A 13,661-nucleotide genomic window follows, 5' to 3' on the forward strand; every position below is an offset into this window, starting at 1 on the left:
AGGGTCAGACTATACCAGGAAGTCCTCATTATGTGTTGCTTACAGTCTTTGGGGGAATGTAGACCTGGAGATAAGCAGAATTGTATCAGTGCTAGCTTAAGAACTCTAACAAAATGATATATTTTTATTTTCTTGCAAAAAATGAACTTTATTTCACAGTTATTGGAGAGATATTGAGGTTCGAAGGAAAGTAGAGTCAGCCTTTTCTGTGGTGGTTTGTTGTAAATAGGTTATATTTAGTAGACGTATAAAATATTTGAAAAATGACAGGGGTCAGATGGGGGACAGTAGTTTGGAGATGAGAACGAATGAATGGGAAGTCACCTTTCATAAGCAATGCAGACACACTTGAGGAATAAACGACAGTGCACTAAAAATATTACAGGATTTCTAAGGCAAATGACCAAGAGGGCAAAGGTGCTATTACTCCTCGTTACTCTCCCACAGTGCATCGTGGAAAAGGAGATCGTGGTTCTTGATGTTAATGTCGGGGCGGGCTGTGGACTTTTTCATTTTCTCAATGTATAGGAAGGCTTTTTTTGTTTCCACCTGAATCAAGATTTTGGAAATGCTGCGTTCAGTGGTAGATTAAATTCTGAGATAATACTCATTTCTATTTTCAACATATCTGGCCAGTAGAATTGAATAAAAAGGAGGCTGTTTCTGAAAAATCCTAAGAGGATAAAAAGCTTTTCATATTGTGAAAGCTATAGACAGTGATTTTAACCTGTGTTCTCACTGTGAGGAGCAACATTGAGGGATCAAATGTCTTTCATGTGTTATTTATCAAAGTAAGAAAAATGTAGTCATGAAAAGAACAAAAGATGGGCCAGTGGAGTCTGTTCAAAAACAGAATGTCATAAGAGAAAAGCACATTGTGCCCCTATGAAGATGCAGTGACCTATGTCATATACATTCCTACATAAACTACAAGGAGACATTTGGTACTGGAATGAGGACAGTGTAGAACGTGCGTCCTAATGTTGATGTAAATCATACATTAGGTAAGACAGGGAGTGTTCTCATTTTGCAGTCGTCCAAAGATGGAGTAAGAGCCTACTGGCTAGCTGTGTGTGAAACTCCAGTGTTCATATTATAGAAAGACTTAAAATCTTACTGATAAAACCAAATGCACCCAAGAAATTGGAGGGGGGCACTTGAGGGAGAACTTGGAGGAAGATAAGAAAAAAATGACTCATCACAGTATCATCATCAGATACTTATTTTATGTATTATCCTTGAAATCACATTATGCTTTCACTTGTTTCTTCTATAGTGTAGTCTCCATAAGGACAGAGATTTTTGACTCCTTTATACAGTGGGATGTGCTAAGTAGAAGTTGCTCAATAAATATTTGAATAAAGAAATAGTTTTTGTTTTCTCACATTTGATTATGTCGCCTAGGAGGAAGAAGTAATACTCTTGCTAATTTAAGAAATTAGCAAGGTGTTAATAATTTGAGAAGCTTATGATGAGTTGTATAACTAAAAACTTCATGAGCCATCAGTAGAGAAAGTATCTAACGTAACTGATTTGTGGACTCTAATAAGTTATCATTTATTTTCTGTCTTACAGGGTTTTCTGTTTCTAGGAATAATCAAACTTGGAGTAAATCAAAGGCAAAGAATAAGAAAATTAACATCAGAAGAAAAATACAATCTCTGTTGATTTTTATTTTTCTTAAAATATAGAGCACTTAAGCTTCTGAGACTCATATTTTAATGTACTTATCATTTTAATACTTCAATATAAATTTAAAATAAAATAATATGTATATAAAGTAAAATAACTTGATCTATATTTTGTTTTGAGTGATGAGAGAGAGAATTTCAAAAGGTACCGTGCATTTTTAAAAATGTACTTATTTTTACATTGTTAATATCTCAGTGACCATTATTTCATACTATTTCTAGATAAAAGAGTGGCTCTGTTTAAACTGTCAGATGCAAAGAGCTCTCGGAGGTGATCTGGCTCCAGTTCCATCCTCACCACAGCCCAAACCGAAGACTGCCCCTGTTCCTGCATCAGCAGTGAGCAAACCTTCTCCACAGTCACAGATTTCTCCAAAGAAGGATGCTACCGCCAGACAGGATATCTCAAAGGCACCCGAGGCTAAAAAGCCCCCACCGCTAGTGAGACAGCCAACCCTCCCTGGCCCCCCGCCAGTCCCAGCCCAGCAGCCTCTTGTGGCAGAGCCCTCATCCAAGCCGGCGCCTCCCAAAGAGCCCTCTGTCCCATCTGAACAGGCCGAGGTCTCCGTGGCTGATGATAAACCAAAGCAGCCCAAGACAGTAAAGCCAGCCACAGATACGGTGTCTTTATCAACAGCAGCAAAACCTGGTATTCCGAGCTCCAAAGTACCATCCCAGGATCAAGAGAAAATAACTCCTCCGCTAAAACCAGACGCTGCCAAACCCTCACAGAGTTTTCCGCCAACAGGAGAAAAAGTCACCCCATTTGACTCTAAAGTCATACCTCGACCTGCATCAGATTCAAAAATTATTTCACATCCTGGCCCTAGTTCAGAGGGTAAAGGCCAAAAACAGGTTGATCCCATTCAAAAGAGAGAAGAACCCAAGAAAGCACAAACCAAAACGAGTCCTAAGCCAGATGCCAAGCTAGGTGCCAAAGGGGTCACCGACACCCCAAGGTCCACGACCTTCCACTGGCCAACCTGCCCCCCCGTCTCCACAGCCTGCAAAGCCTCAGGAGCAGTCAAGACGTTTTAGTCTGAATCTGGGAAGTATTACCGATGCGCCTAAATCACAGCCCACAACTCCTCAAGAAACTGTGACAGGGAAACTCTTTGGGTTTGGAGCATCCATCTTCAGCCAGGCATCCAGTCTGATCTCCACAGCAGGCCAGCCTGGATCTCATGCGCAGAGTGGTCCAGCAGCCCTGGCAAAACAAGTCCCTTCTCCTTCACAGCCACCCACTTCTCAGGGGCCACCCAAATCCACAGGCCAGGCCCCACCAGCACCTGCAAAGGCTATACCAGTGAAAAAGGAGGCAAAACCTCCAGGAGCCGAGAAGGTAGAGCCCAAAGCTGAGCAAGTTTCAACAGTAAAAAGAACAGAACCAGAAAAGAAACCTCTGCCTACTAAGGACAGCAAACCTTCAGCAGCTGTGCCTGAAAAGGCTGCTCTTCCCCCCAAATTGGAAAAATCCCCCAAACCAGAATCAGCCTGTCCTCTCTGCAAAACTGAACTCAACGTAGGTTCTAAGGATCCTCCTAACTTCAACACTTGCACCGAATGCAAGAACCAAGTGTGTAATCTCTGTGGATTTAACCCTACACCACACTTGACTGAGGTAAGCAATATTTATATTACATCTGAATGTGAGTATATTGTACTTATTCTGATATTTTTTTGGTTGCCAAAAATTCTGAGCAAAAAACACATTTCTGGTAAAGAAAACACATTGATGTTGATATCTTTGAAGAAGTTTCAATTACTTAATACAAGCTTATTTCCTTATTAAAAATTCACATGATTTAGGCTTTTCTTGCTTAATGTACCAGAAGTAAGAAGATGAAATAAGCCAACAACTTAAAATAACAATTATCTTAATTCTATGCATTAACAACCTATAGCTTTGGAGGACTATCTGGTTTTCGCTTAAATGCACCAAATAAGAGTTGTAATTTAATGTTTCCAATGTCTCTAATCCTTCCAGTCTCTTTGATACCTTACAAAAAAGAAGTTGGACTGATTGCAAATCCATAACCAACATGAGATCTGTTATTTTACTAAAATTGTTAAGAACTTTGTGTAAGTTAATAGTATTGTCTACTAGAAAACATTGATTGAAATATGTAGTTTCTAGACTGTTTATAATTCTGTTTGAGCTGTTGTTATCTGGCACAGATATAATAGGGCACTTTATTAAGAACTGCAGGAAAGGAAAAGAAGTCACATGGATTTCAGTGACTAATGTCAAGGATTTTTTATAGGGTGACAAAAATGCTTTTTCCACAGTGTAAATGACCAAAAAGCATATGGCAAATTTCTACCTAATAAGAGTTATAGAGGAATGACTCTGTAAGTACTAATAATGCCTGAAGACTATTAGAATATTTGGATCTTGGGAGAGTGATGGGTTGAATGATTGCTACTGTCTTAGATAAGTACAGTGATATTTTAATAAACATTTTGGGATTGAATTTAAATAATTGTTCATAGTTTTATACAAATCAAAAATACTTGAGGATTTGATTTATTTTATTTGACTCTCATTGATTTTATAATTGGAATGTAAAAAATTGAACAGCTTTTTAGCAGTTATAAGAAGAAACTTTAGATGTTGGTGTTGTTCCTGAGTTAAGTTTTTTAAAAAGAATAAGTTATAAAATACTTTTATTTTTTACTTTTGAAATCTATTTGGTTGCTTTGACATATTTAACACCGTACGGAAGTTGTGTCCCTATAGTCTTAAGCTGATTTTTATCCTCTTTAACTGTGATGAACAGTGTTAACTAAGATCCACTTTAAAGGTAGATAAAACTTGGTTTCTATTAGCACTTCATGGATGGTAACAACTGTGGTCATTACTTACAGTGTTTGGATTCAGTGCAAAAGCAAAACGAAAAAACAACCTTCAGTGTCCTCCATATTTTTAGAAGAGTTGTTTTTCATTGTGTGTTTGTGAAGAGGGAAATTTTGGTTTTCCCAGGACAATTGTATTAATTTAATGGATTTAAAAAATTGTACCCTTTAACAAGGAGCCTTATGGTATCAACACCATGCAGTTAATTTAAATAGTTATAAAACAAACTGCTCCACTGAAAGCTATGATGTCTGCACATAAAGTGTGTTTTGTGCACACTATAAAGAGTGCTGTAACTTATATATTTGTGTGTACGTGTGTGTGTGTGTGTGTGTGTTTGTATACATCCATTTGGTCCATAGTGATTATTAGAATTCTTAAGTGTTTGGAGGTGTGAAATGAGAGCCCTTCCTTAGATAGAGAGACAATAAACCTTTCAGAAAAATCTTTGATTTTGTGTGTGTGTGTGTATGGGTAAATTATAGTTCAGAAATGGTAATCTGGAAAGAAGATTTCTTGAATCAAGCAGAGAATTATCTAGGACGTGTGCAATTTCAATTGTTTGAAAATATAAGTGATTTCAAGTTTTTAAATGGTGAGGTGAAGTCCTATTTAAATATGATCAGTGGGGTTTAGACAGTCTGTCATTGTGGAGATTATTTGGTTTTGCGGTAATTCTTTAAATCTGGAAGATCATGTGTCAGAGGAGAAAGAACCTGACGTAACAGAAGCAGCCGACTAATGTTCTTGGCCCAACTTGACTGCGTTAATCCTCATGAACTTTTTAGCTAGTATAAGGCCTTAATGCCCTCTGATCTCTAGGTAAAGCCCATTAGCTGACCGGGCATCAGGGGAGTGAATGAAGGTTAGTTGAGTTAATCCGTGTTCCAGTACTTCCTACTGTTTTACCTAAAAGACTTTAGCAGACTGGCAGAAGGGGTTAGTTGAAGAAAAAGGCACCTTGTGTTTGTGTTGTGTGTGTCTGTGTGCACGTGTGTGTGCAGACATGTACGTATACATCCAGGAAATTGTAAATACATGTATATGCTTAACTTGTACTGCTATCCTGGCGTTCATACTATTTACTAATCTCGCCTCATTTTGAGTGGTTAGGGAAGTATCTCCTTCTTGGTCCTTGTTTTATTTCCATGGTTTCTTCATTCTGCTTGTGATCCAATATTTTCTACTGGGCTGATGCTGTACTTTCGTTCTAGTATTAGAGAGCACGTTCTGAAAATACTGAGATGTTATGTCTGCCATGCAAAGAAATGGTATTCCTCGAGAAAGGATTCAACTATGTATTTCAGTTTATTTTTCTAATAAAGCCCATATAACTCAAAGGCCTCTGCTTCTGCTACTGTCATCACTGTGAGCAGGGTGTCTCTTCCTACTGTGCCCCTCTGCTCGCCCCCTTTTTCTGTGCTGTTCTAGTGGTGAGAGGAGCTGATCGTGGTTTGTAATGTTAGGGAGCTCTAGACAGCAGCCCTCTGTCCCCACCCATTAATCAAGCACACCTGTCTCCAAGGTTGTTTCCTGTATCTCTCACTCAGCATCTCCCACAGCACCAGGAGAGTGCCATGGCTGCGTGCTGGGAACTGGGGTGTCGCCTGGCTTCACCCTGAGCTGTGTGGTTTAACTGTTTGATGCCCAGTTTGTATAAATGGTACTATAACCCGTTAACCTGAGAGAGCAAGGAACCGTTTTTTTCGGCTTTAATTTCTAACAAATCAGGAAATAATTTGTCTCTGAAGGAGTTTTGAAGGCAGCAGTAAGGCTTCCTGAAAGAGCTAGTCTTAGAGAATTTGGAATCCTGCTGAGAAAAACAGCCTAAATTGGCAATCAATTTATCTAGTGCATTTTAATCATTCTGGTTCAGTTCAAATATGAAAAGGAGTCGAAATTACTCATAGTGGGTATTTATTTTAGTGTTTGTACTACCCTTGGAGAACGTAACTTTATACTATGGAAATACGACTTAAAATTGTTTCGTCATGCTTCTGAAAGTCCTAGAGTCATAATTTTGCTTCCTTAGTAAGATAATTATGCATGGCCTAAATGATGTTGAAATAGTGAGCATAAATTTGTCACCAGGCAACAAATGGGCCTTTTGAGCCAGTTAAAACCCAGTGACGTAGCTGAGATTCCCTTCAGGTCTTTTCTGTCTAGCCAGGGTGGCTTCTGCATTCTCTCTCCTGGGCTCAAGAAAGGCCTAGTGGGGATGTGCTGCATTTCTTAGTTCGGCAAACACATAATATCTCGCCTTAACTTTAAAGAGCAGTTCTTAATACTTTAAAAATCATGTTTCTATTACACAAGCACATTTAGGTGCACACACACACACACATATATATATGAGAAATTAAAGCCTGAAAGAATGATTTAAAAAATCATAAGGAGAAAGTAATTCTACCAGTAATCAGTTTTAAAAGAACTGCCCAAAGATTCCTGGCATGCACGGCGAAGAGGGATACCTCCTGGCACTTTGAGTGAGATGAGAGTTGATGTTTGTCTGTAGAAACAAACTTTTTAGTGATTAATCTTTAGGAGAAATTTTGATGGTGGTTTTTTATTAAGTGATATTTAATTGAACAGAAGTCCAAATGTGAATTTAAAATAGAGATATTTTGTTTAAACAAATTAAAACCAAAAATAATTTCTTCATTCGTCATTTTTTTCTTTGTATTTTTTTCATGGTTAGTATTCTACTCTTTATGGCCTTTCTGTATCTCAGTATTAGCATATGATTGTATATCATTTTCCCATGTGATTAAACACTTTTAAAATATTATATACAATTTTTAAGTATTATTCAATTTTATGGATGTATGTTTTTCATACACATTCCCTTGGTATTAGTGATTTAGGTTGTTTTCATTTTTTGATTATAAATATGGTGAACATTTTTGGATGTAGATATTTATATTTTCAACTATTTCCCAAGGGAATCTTACTAGTACTAAGGTTACTAAATCAAGGAATAAGGACCCTGAAGTATCAGATTCTCTTTGGAGATGTGATAGTCGTTGACATGGCCGCTAGTGTGTGTGATTCCTTTCTTGAAACAGCCTCTCCGTATTTGAATATCATCATTTAAAGTGAAATAGGTTAATTGGGAAGTCCAAAAGTACTATAATATTGTTCCTCTGATTTGTATTTCTTTGATTACCAGAAATTTTATTTAGCTATTAAATGTAAATAAATGATTCTAATTATGATCCAGACAAAACATTGTGCAGACACTGTGGGAAAAGGTAAACTGGAATTTGACTAGGCTAGTGTGAAAGACATTGTGCCAGGTGTTATTCTCACAACCACTTTGTGGGGTAGGTTTTACAGCTTTATAGTATCAGAGAGGTATGTTATCAAGGCAGAGGTATAATTCAGAGGCTGAGCCCGTGTCTACCTCCTGCTATGTTTAAGTAACCTAGAGAACTGGACAACAAATGTCACTTTTTCTGTGCTCTCCTACCTGTAAGTTGTCAGTTTGTAATTACTCAGACTTTAATATCAACAAACTTGCTAATCTGTGCATCAAAACCAGGTAACATTTGGGGCCAATTGTGTGATGGTGGCTGTCTTACATGGTTGAATTCGGAAGAATGGGCAATTTGAGAGGTTCAGAAGTATAGAGGTCAGCATCACTGTACCAGTTTTCTTTCCAGATAAGCCCGCCAACTGGTCAACATTTTTTTAGCTGATGGCATATGGCTGAATGATAAAATGATGTCCCTACTTTCATAAATAGTGAGTGTGAGGGCCTAAAACATAGCTGCTCCAGCTGTAAGAAATACTAGTATATTCCTGCCAATGTATGCAAAGATTTTGCTCCATCAAAATGATGAACATCTGAGCGTTCCAGTTGGTGGTAAAGTCTTTGCTTCTACCTACATTTTTGCATCGTCTTCTTGGTTACGTTCCCAGGAGTGGGATTGCTGGACCTTAGGTTGTACCTGTCTTAAACTGATTCTTAAACTGATTCTCCACAGTAGTTGTATCAGTTTTTATTTTGACCAACTTTGCATACATGCTACTGTTTTTCTAGGGATACATGGCCTGATAAAATAGTCTCTGGTCAAATGTGCCTAATCAGCACCATGGATAGCTCAATGTTAAGATTACTTAAAGTGCAAAAAACACACTGGGTTTCAAAAACTTACTATGAAAAATGTAAAATATCTCACTGATTGTTTTATGTTGATTACTGTTGTGTAAGGCCTTTTTTCCTGAAATGTTGTTGTTAAAACTGCCTTTTCACATGTAACTTTGCTGTTGTATATGCATGCACTGCAGTATACTGCTGTGTAGGATATATTTCTTTCTCTTTTTATAAGGAAAACATGACTATTATCGTATTTGCTGCACTCTGATTATCTCTTCCAGAGCTTAATTTCCTCATGTCACACAAGATAGCTGGTTCTCTCTGCATGCTCTGCTGGGCAGATAGTTCTCGGGGCTGTCATCAGTAAGACATATCTGTAACATTTATTAGTGTACCAACCTTTAGATCAGGGTACCTTCTCTACTGACTCCTCTGGTTCCAAATGTTTCCTCTGTTATTTCTTTTTAGAACTCTTGAGTCTGTTTATATTCTCCTTGTGACTTTGGGTGAAAATCATCAGCTTTTGGGTCACATGTTTCCAGGAGACTCAGCAATACAGAATATTAGAATTTGGATATATCATCTGGTCCATTATTTTCCTCCTTTCTTTTCTTGATGGCCATTCATTTACTTTTAAAACTCTGTTTCAATAATTTGTATCATAAAAGCAGTATTCCTTTTAACAATCCAGAGAATACTACAGATATGTCTTTTTTTCCCTCACTTTTTGTTTATTTTTGTAATGGTTATACAAACAGCAAGTATAGAAGGATTTGAGATTTTTTTAAAAAGGTTTATGATCTATTTATGTTTTTTAAAACAATTTACTTATTTTGAAATGAACATGTGTTCTTACTATACTTTTTTTCATTGGATTATTTTTTTCACAAAACTTGATACATTGGATGTTCTTTCAAGTGAACACTCGTTGACTTAACTGTCTCTGTATTTGAGGTAAAGATCTGTGCAGTATCTCAATACTGATGCACATTCTCCTCATGAAAACAGAGAAATTGAGGGTATTTCTAGTTCCTGTTACTCTACAAAGAAAGATGCAGTCAAACATCTACACATATATTTTCCCATTGTATCTTGAGATGTTAAATAAATCCCTTGAAATGGTTGGGCCACGTGAAGACAAATGGGATTTAGCAAAATTTCCATACCGCTTGTTTAAAAGGGTAGTAATTGTAGTCCTGCCAACAAACTGTTAGTGTCTCTAGTTTTCCGACACTGTCTCATAGTTCATATTTATCAATATCAATAGTCAGAAATTATTTTGTACTGTTGCATAATTTTAAATTCCCTTGCCTATTTTGAGAGCAAATACTGTATATTTATCAATATCATGAGCTTGTCAACTACTTGTGTTTTTCCTGTTTTAAGTTGCCCATTTATACCCATTGACCATATTTTCATATGCATATGTCTGTGTATTTCTTAAAATATTTTAGAGAATTTAATTTGTTGTTATCTTATCTTGAAATGATCTTCCCTGTTGATCCCTTGTTTTTAACTTTATGAAGTTTTCTTCTGTACATGAGATTTTTTTGAAAAAAGCTTTTTATGCAATCAAGTCTTTTTAATTTTTCCTTGATTGCTTCTTTTGCTAAAGAAGGCCTTTCCACATTTTTATTATAAAAATAGCCTTCCACATTTCCTCCTAAACATCTGTAGTTTTATTTTTCACTTCTGATTGCTTATTTATCTATCTGTAATTCTTTTTTTTTTTTTTTTTTTTTTTGATTTGGTGTGAGATAAGGGGTCTGGCTTTATATATTTAAAGTGTATAGCCACTTGCCTCCATGCTATTTATTAAGTAATTCATCATTTTTACTCTGGTTTTTAGTGCCACTTTTTTCATGTAGTAAATTTCCATTAAGATACAGGTTGCTTTTCTAGATTCTTTAATTTGTAGCTAGTTACATATCTAGTTTAGAGTGTCTGTACCTTACTATTTTTATTAGTCTAGCTTTAATATTTAAAGATTTTTAAATATCCATGAAAACTTTGGCCAAAGAGTCTAGTAATAGAGTATTGTACTGCCCAGGGTTTGACTTTACCTTATTCTGCTTATAAGCTAATAAACTAACTTGTTCAGTAGATGCCAACAGTAGGCAAGAGACTCTTGAGTCAGAGATAACTTGACTACTCACCCCACAGCAGGCAGCATGGACATCTGCATGTTTTCATCAGTTCTTCTTAACCCCCACTCTCATGGAGGTCATGTGGTAGGGGCCTAGATTGATGCTGTGCACACAGGTTGGGGTCACAGGTAAAGAGCACTCAGCATGTGGAATTCCTCTTTTTTATAGCAGGCAGTAAGCCAGTCTGCCCTTTGCCTCAGAAGGAGATAGTACCTCATTCCCAGGGTACATCCCTCATTGCAGAGGTCTGAGAAATGGCCAGGGTGAAGAGCAGCCAGGGCATTGCATTGTTGGCAAACCCTGGAAGACGTGTTTGTGCAGGTGAGACCCACTGAGGGTCTTCCCCAAGAGGTATTAATAACCCAGTGGTTTTAAAACTTAAAATATTATGAACTCTTCCTTTAAATGATGTTAAATTTAGAGGCCAAATGTAGAAAACAGGTAAAAGTGTAAGTGTGCTGGTTAAGGCAGAGTTCACCTACTTGACTGGGGACTGGAAGCTGCCCATTTGGCGGTGTCTCTTATTCTTGGACCTGCCTCTCATTCAGTTCCCTGAAACTCTTCTGAAAAAAGGCTACTTCTCGAACCTCCTGCTTTCAAGATGAAGAAAATAAGGCTCATGGAATTGAAAAGATAAGCTTAAGGTTAGCGTTAGATAGTCATTGTTACAGTACTAAATAAAAATACACTTTTTATTGTGTATTTTTTCTGCATCTCCTTTTAGGACTTCCTTTCTTAAACTTTGTGAATAGAAGAAACAAGAGAAAAATTTGTGAAACAACGTAGTCTTACATTCAGACAGTCATGGCTGCAGCAGAAAATACATGCTCCATAATTTAATACATGTCAACATTTTCTTGCCTCATTGTATGTGGGTTACATAATTCCCCATATTAATATAATTTGAACATAAATTCAGTGGCATTTCTGCCACAGGCATAACTGTGAGATTACTGTTTCATTAAATTATAAAAATCAACCTAGTCAGATGGCAAAATAATGTTTTTGGTCTAAATATGACAGTCTTTACTAGTGATAATGTAATTTACATGGTCATTGTATACAACTCATTGTTAATCTATCTTACTGTAGAAAAAAGTAATAATAGATATTCATATAAATAATTGAAATAATGTTCTGCTTTAATATTTCTTAACATTGGAAAATTTTATATATATGTGTGTACATACAAATGTGTGTGTATGTGTACATACATGTATGTATATATTTTAGATCTACAAATTGAAATTTCCCTGGGAAGAAGTTAGGACTTGAAATATCACAAGGTTTAATTTGGTGGAATAACATACGTTCAGTGTTGCAAATTAACATATAGAACTGTGAATCACATCTGCTTTGTCAGTTTTAAAGAGATGTAGCGTCAAGTAGAAATATAATCATGAGAAATCAGAAATATGCCTTTCAAATGGAATTAAGTATTAAAATAAAAATAGCCTCATATATCTACATGTGGAATGCCTAAACTTTGATTTGAATACTTTTTTGCTTCTCTTTTGTATTTTTAAAAATTTCATGGGAAAATGTGTTTATGGACAGTCAGATGTGGGAAGTCATGTCATTTTAATTTACCAATTTGGGAAACCACAGAAAGATGGGAAGTTCATTTAAGACATTTGTAGTTGTTTTGTTTTGTTTTGTTTTTTAATACTATGAGAAGACTATTTTAATGGCTAATATACTCATAGCTGTAATTTACCTATGATCTTTATCTTAATTGTTTTAAAATCCTTAATATGATTTGTATTCACTTAGATTAAGCATGTCAGAGTAACAAGTATGCATTTTGACCGAGTTTATCTCACTATTCCTTAACTTTTTGAGTGGAATGATTATTTTCACCTTACCAGACATTGTCCCCTCTCTCATCATCTCAGAGTACCATTACAATGCTAAAAATAGAACCTCCCTACCTAAGCCATACTTCCAAAGGAAAGCTAATTAAAGTACTCAGTAAACAGTGTATCTTTTCATTGAGTAAATGGTATGCTAGAATGCCTGTTAATTTCTTTTGCTATTTACTTAGCCTTCTAGAAATTCTGTGGACTTCGATATCTATTATATGTCACGTATTTCTTCTTCCATTCTTGTTTAATTTGTCAACATACTGCAATACATGAGTAACTACTGGAAAAATAACTACTCTCCACTTTAAAGAAAACTCACATTAATACAGAAGTAATTACATATTATCTAGGTATACAAAACCCTTAATAATAGACTTGAAAGACTTAAATAGAAGTGAATAGTGTCAGCTGAACCATGCAAAACAAGAATTGAACATATTTTGTAACTTTTAGAAAAAGGGTCATCCTCCATTCAAAAGCTTTGCTCACTTATAATAAGGATTCTAAACCACCTAGGGTCAGTTTCCTCATGGCATTGTAATGTAATGTACATTATATACAATTACAGGACATACACTAAATGATGGAGCCAACAAATTTTGATAATACACCTGTCTGAGTAATCAAGGACAGGTTAGTTTTTTTTTTAATGCATTTTATGTGAGTCTCACAAGATGCCATGATAAAAACATGTCCCTTGGTCAAGAAAATTTGCAGATGCTTCATATTTAATCCCTCTCAAAGACGTGAATTGCATGTATTATTTCTATGAGAAGCCTTTTAATAAAGGACTTTGTTTAACCAAGTGTAAAAAAATTATTTTACCGCACAGTCTTTTTACTTATTTGGCAGAACTAGTGTTCTAGGTGACACATATTGCTCAAGAAATAATACTTTAAATATTAAATACATTTGAATTAATACTTTCATTTTCTCATCCCTAGAATTCTTTCTTTTGCCTCCAGAGACATGTCACCGTCTAGGGAAACTTTCCATTAAAGT

General features: G+C 36.1%; 1 protein-coding gene across 1 annotated transcript in view; it reads left to right on the forward strand.

Annotated features, from left to right (window-relative positions):
- PCLO (piccolo presynaptic cytomatrix protein) overlaps positions 1-13,661 on the forward strand; it is a 310,882-nt gene that overhangs the window by 22,006 nt on the left and 275,215 nt on the right. The window contains 2 exon segments of the mRNA XM_032484107.1: positions 1,914-2,621; positions 2,623-3,312. Coding sequence (XP_032339998.1) covers positions 1,914-2,621; positions 2,623-3,312 — 1,398 coding nt within the window.

This window comes from Camelus ferus, chromosome 7 (genome assembly GCF_009834535.1).
Source record: "Camelus ferus isolate YT-003-E chromosome 7, BCGSAC_Cfer_1.0, whole genome shotgun sequence".
In the NCBI taxonomy this organism is placed as follows: domain Eukaryota; kingdom Metazoa; phylum Chordata; class Mammalia; order Artiodactyla; family Camelidae; genus Camelus; species Camelus ferus.